This window comes from Dipodomys ordii, unplaced genomic scaffold, assembly GCF_000151885.1.
Source record: "Dipodomys ordii isolate 6190 unplaced genomic scaffold, Dord_2.0 Scaffold131, whole genome shotgun sequence".
Classification (NCBI taxonomy): Eukaryota; Metazoa; Chordata; class Mammalia; order Rodentia; family Heteromyidae; genus Dipodomys; species Dipodomys ordii.
Genome location: NW_012267347.1, coordinates 4,414,473 through 4,417,554, shown reverse-complemented (window position 1 = coordinate 4,417,554; position 3,082 = coordinate 4,414,473). Strand labels below are relative to the sequence as shown.

Here is a 3,082-nt window from a genome sequence, read left to right as displayed (position 1 = left end):
GCCCACTTCCGACCCCCAGCGATATAAAAGGGGCCTCCAAGGAGCCAAACAGTACCATTTTCTCTCGTTCTTTATGAAAAACTTGGCCTTTTTAGCTCCACTGGCAATCAATCTTTTTCTCTAGGCAACTTCTGTCTGTGTGGTCTTTTGGGTTACTTTCTACCTGGGTTACATTTTCCTTTAATCCAGGCCCTGAGTTCAAGCCCCAGGACTGGCAAAAAACAAAACAAAAAAACCAGCATAGCTCAAGTGGTAGAGCTCTAGCCAGGAGTGAAGAATCTGAGCAAGAGCATGAGGCCCTGAGTTCAAGTTTCAGCATTAACACACACACATACACACACACACACACACACACAATTAGATTAGCCTGATATAGGCAGGGGATTGTGTTAGACCAGAAGGTTCATGCCTTCATGCCCTAAGATCTGCTACCTACCCTATGATTATTCCAGGGAAGGGCCTTGGTAGGATGGAGTGATGGTCTAGGCTCTGACAGATCTATAACCCTGAGTTCTAGCTTCAGAGTTGCTAGTGCAGATCTTAACAGAAAAAGGTCCATTTTATTCCAGAGACAAGTGGTATACTCAGGGTTGTCTCTATCAAGTAAATCATAAGTCTCTATCCCTCTAAGGCCACCCTCTTGGCAGCCATCTGGAGGGGAGACACACATTCTCTCCCTCCCTCTCTTTCCCTCCCCCCCCCCCACACATTCACATTCTCAAACCAATTGCCTGTATTCCCCTTCATTCCAAGACCCTAGCTCCAGCTCCAGAAAGGCTCCAGGTTCCAAGCAGGGCCCACCAAGTGACTGGGACCTCAGCCAAGGTGCAAAGCAGCACAGCAGATGCTCAGCACAGGTAAGCAAAGCAGCTTTGCTGTGAAGGATGCAGGCCGCTGTGGTGTTGGGAGGTACGGCAGGGGGGTGGGGCCTCCTCAGAGTCCCATAGAGGAGTAGATCAAGCAGCTGCCCTCTATGAAAGGTGCCCCTTTTCCCTGTCCCTGCAGACCTTCTTGTAGGTGGGAAGATGAAGAGTTGGAGGAAGGCCACAAAGAGAAGGAGGAGGAGAGGTGTATGAATATTCCTACAGTGTCTGGGCCTCCGAGACTGGAGCTAAAGTGTGAGTGAAAGAAGGCTGTCCAGGCTGTGTCCTGCCTCCTGCAAATACAGCTCTGTTCCTACCTTCCTGCGCTTCCAGCCCCAGGTTTGCCTTTGGGCCACTGCCATCCTGCCTCTCGACCAACCCCTAGAATGGCCTTCCCCTCCTTTCTGCTTGCCTCTCACAGACCTGCCCCATTTCTCCCAAACCCTTTCCAGATTCACCCTCTCCTCCCTGCTCCTCCAGCTTTCCTATCCTCTACAACATTATATCTTAGGGCGTTCAGGTTCATTGAGAACTTTCTGCCTGCCAGGTACTATACTAGGTACTGTTCTTACCCCATTTCACTGTTCACGTGATTCTCTCTCTAAGGCTTTCAACTCTGGGAGCAAAGTTCCTTGCTGTTTCTTGAATGGGCTTCAATGACCTGCTTGCTGACCTGTTTTCTTTGTGTCTCCTTCCAGCCATAGTGTGTCATATTCTCTGTCAAGTTTCTAGGTGTTAGCCTGTGTTTGCCAAGCACCTGCCTTGTAGAGATCACTGTCCCTGTGCAGTGACCGGTACCATCCTCCAGAACATGCTCTTTCCCCCCGTGATAGAGAGGCTTGTGATGAATGTCTGACTCTCTCCATCCAGGTGCAGGGCCCGGTATCCATCTTCCATTTGGAGGCACAGGCCCCCCCATCGTGCAGTACCCTAACATCCTGGTACCGAAAGGCCACCAAGCCAATAGGTGAGTGTCTGGAGGAAGGGGGGAGGCCTGGAAAATGGACAAAGGAAGTAGAAGACGACATGGCTTGGGTTAATTGTAATAGAGCATGAGTACTTGTTCAAGTCGGGGCAAGATGAGGTCTGCTGCTTGGGATCTAGGATCCTGAGTCTCTTTGTCTTTGCCCTTCAGCAACATGAACAACCCTCATCCAGCTGTAGAGACACAAGGTATGCCCTGCCGCCTGCATGGCCTGCCTGCAGGCATGGGAGAAAGCGGAAATCCTGAGGAAGGGGCAGGGATAAAGCTTGAGGCTGCTGCCTCCTGTACTGGAGCCCACAAACAGAGGTGAGGAAAAGAGAGGGCATGGGAAGCTAGAGCTGGGAGAGACAGTCTCCAGTGTCCCCACTGGCAAACCCTCTATGCCTCCTTTAGGTCCTGCAAATGGCCCAGAGAAACCCTCAGCAGGAACCCTCAGAAGAGAATCCCCCAATCTGGCTTCTGCATGATCCTGTGACCTGCTCCTGCATGATCTTGTGGCACGCGCGTGCGCGCGCGCACACACACACACACACACACACACACACACACACTCTACTGATTTCTGAGGTCTGAGGCTTTTCCCAGTTGTTCAATCAGTATGGACAAAAAAGCCAAACAGGGTTGTAGCTCAGTAGTACAGTGCTTACCTAGCATGCACAGGACCTTGGGTTTAATTCCCAGCACTGCAAAACAGAGAAACAAACTTCTTGTGTGAAATAACAATGCCTCATAAGCTTGTTATGAGACCACACTTGTAAGACACTTAGTATGTGGAGCATGCATCTAATGTTCAATAAATGTCACCTCTTGTTGTTGTTGCTGCCCTTGGCGTTGTCTGCAGGCCACAGTGATTGGAGCTTTGCTATTTCAGGGAGGAAGCTGAGTCATGTGTTGGCTAAGCTGTCTTCTCTAGCCTTGCATCCCTGTTTCTCATACAAGAGAGGCAGTCTGGAGAAACTTCAGTGGCTCCAAATCTCCCAACTGAGAAATGGTTTCTTCAAACTGCAAAGAGCTTAAGCAACTAGGTTTTGATCCAGAAAGGAAGCAAAAGCTTATGAGGTTATTATTATCTCCTTTCATAGCTAAGGAAAAGAAGGGGCTACACATAGTGGTATACACCTGCAATCCTAGCACTCAATAGACAGAAATATTAGGATCAAAGTTTGAGATTTGCCAGGTACTGGTGGCTCACATCTGTAATCCTAGCTACTCAGGAAGCTGAGATATGAGGATC

General features: G+C 49.5%; 1 protein-coding gene across 1 annotated transcript in view; it reads left to right on the top strand.

The window, feature by feature from the left end:
- Ttc24 (tetratricopeptide repeat domain 24) overlaps positions 1-2,379 on the top strand; it is a 4,789-nt gene extending 2,410 nt beyond the window's left edge. The window contains exons 3-7 of the mRNA XM_013030571.1: positions 754-857; positions 1,006-1,118; positions 1,734-1,830; positions 1,999-2,154; positions 2,242-2,379. Of these exons, the coding sequence (XP_012886025.1) occupies positions 754-857; positions 1,006-1,118; positions 1,734-1,830; positions 1,999-2,154; positions 2,242-2,323 (552 nt within the window). The 3' untranslated portion in view covers positions 2,324-2,379. The remainder of the gene's footprint in view (positions 1-753; positions 858-1,005; positions 1,119-1,733; positions 1,831-1,998; positions 2,155-2,241) is intronic.
- Positions 2,380-3,082: the final 703 nt, after the last annotated feature.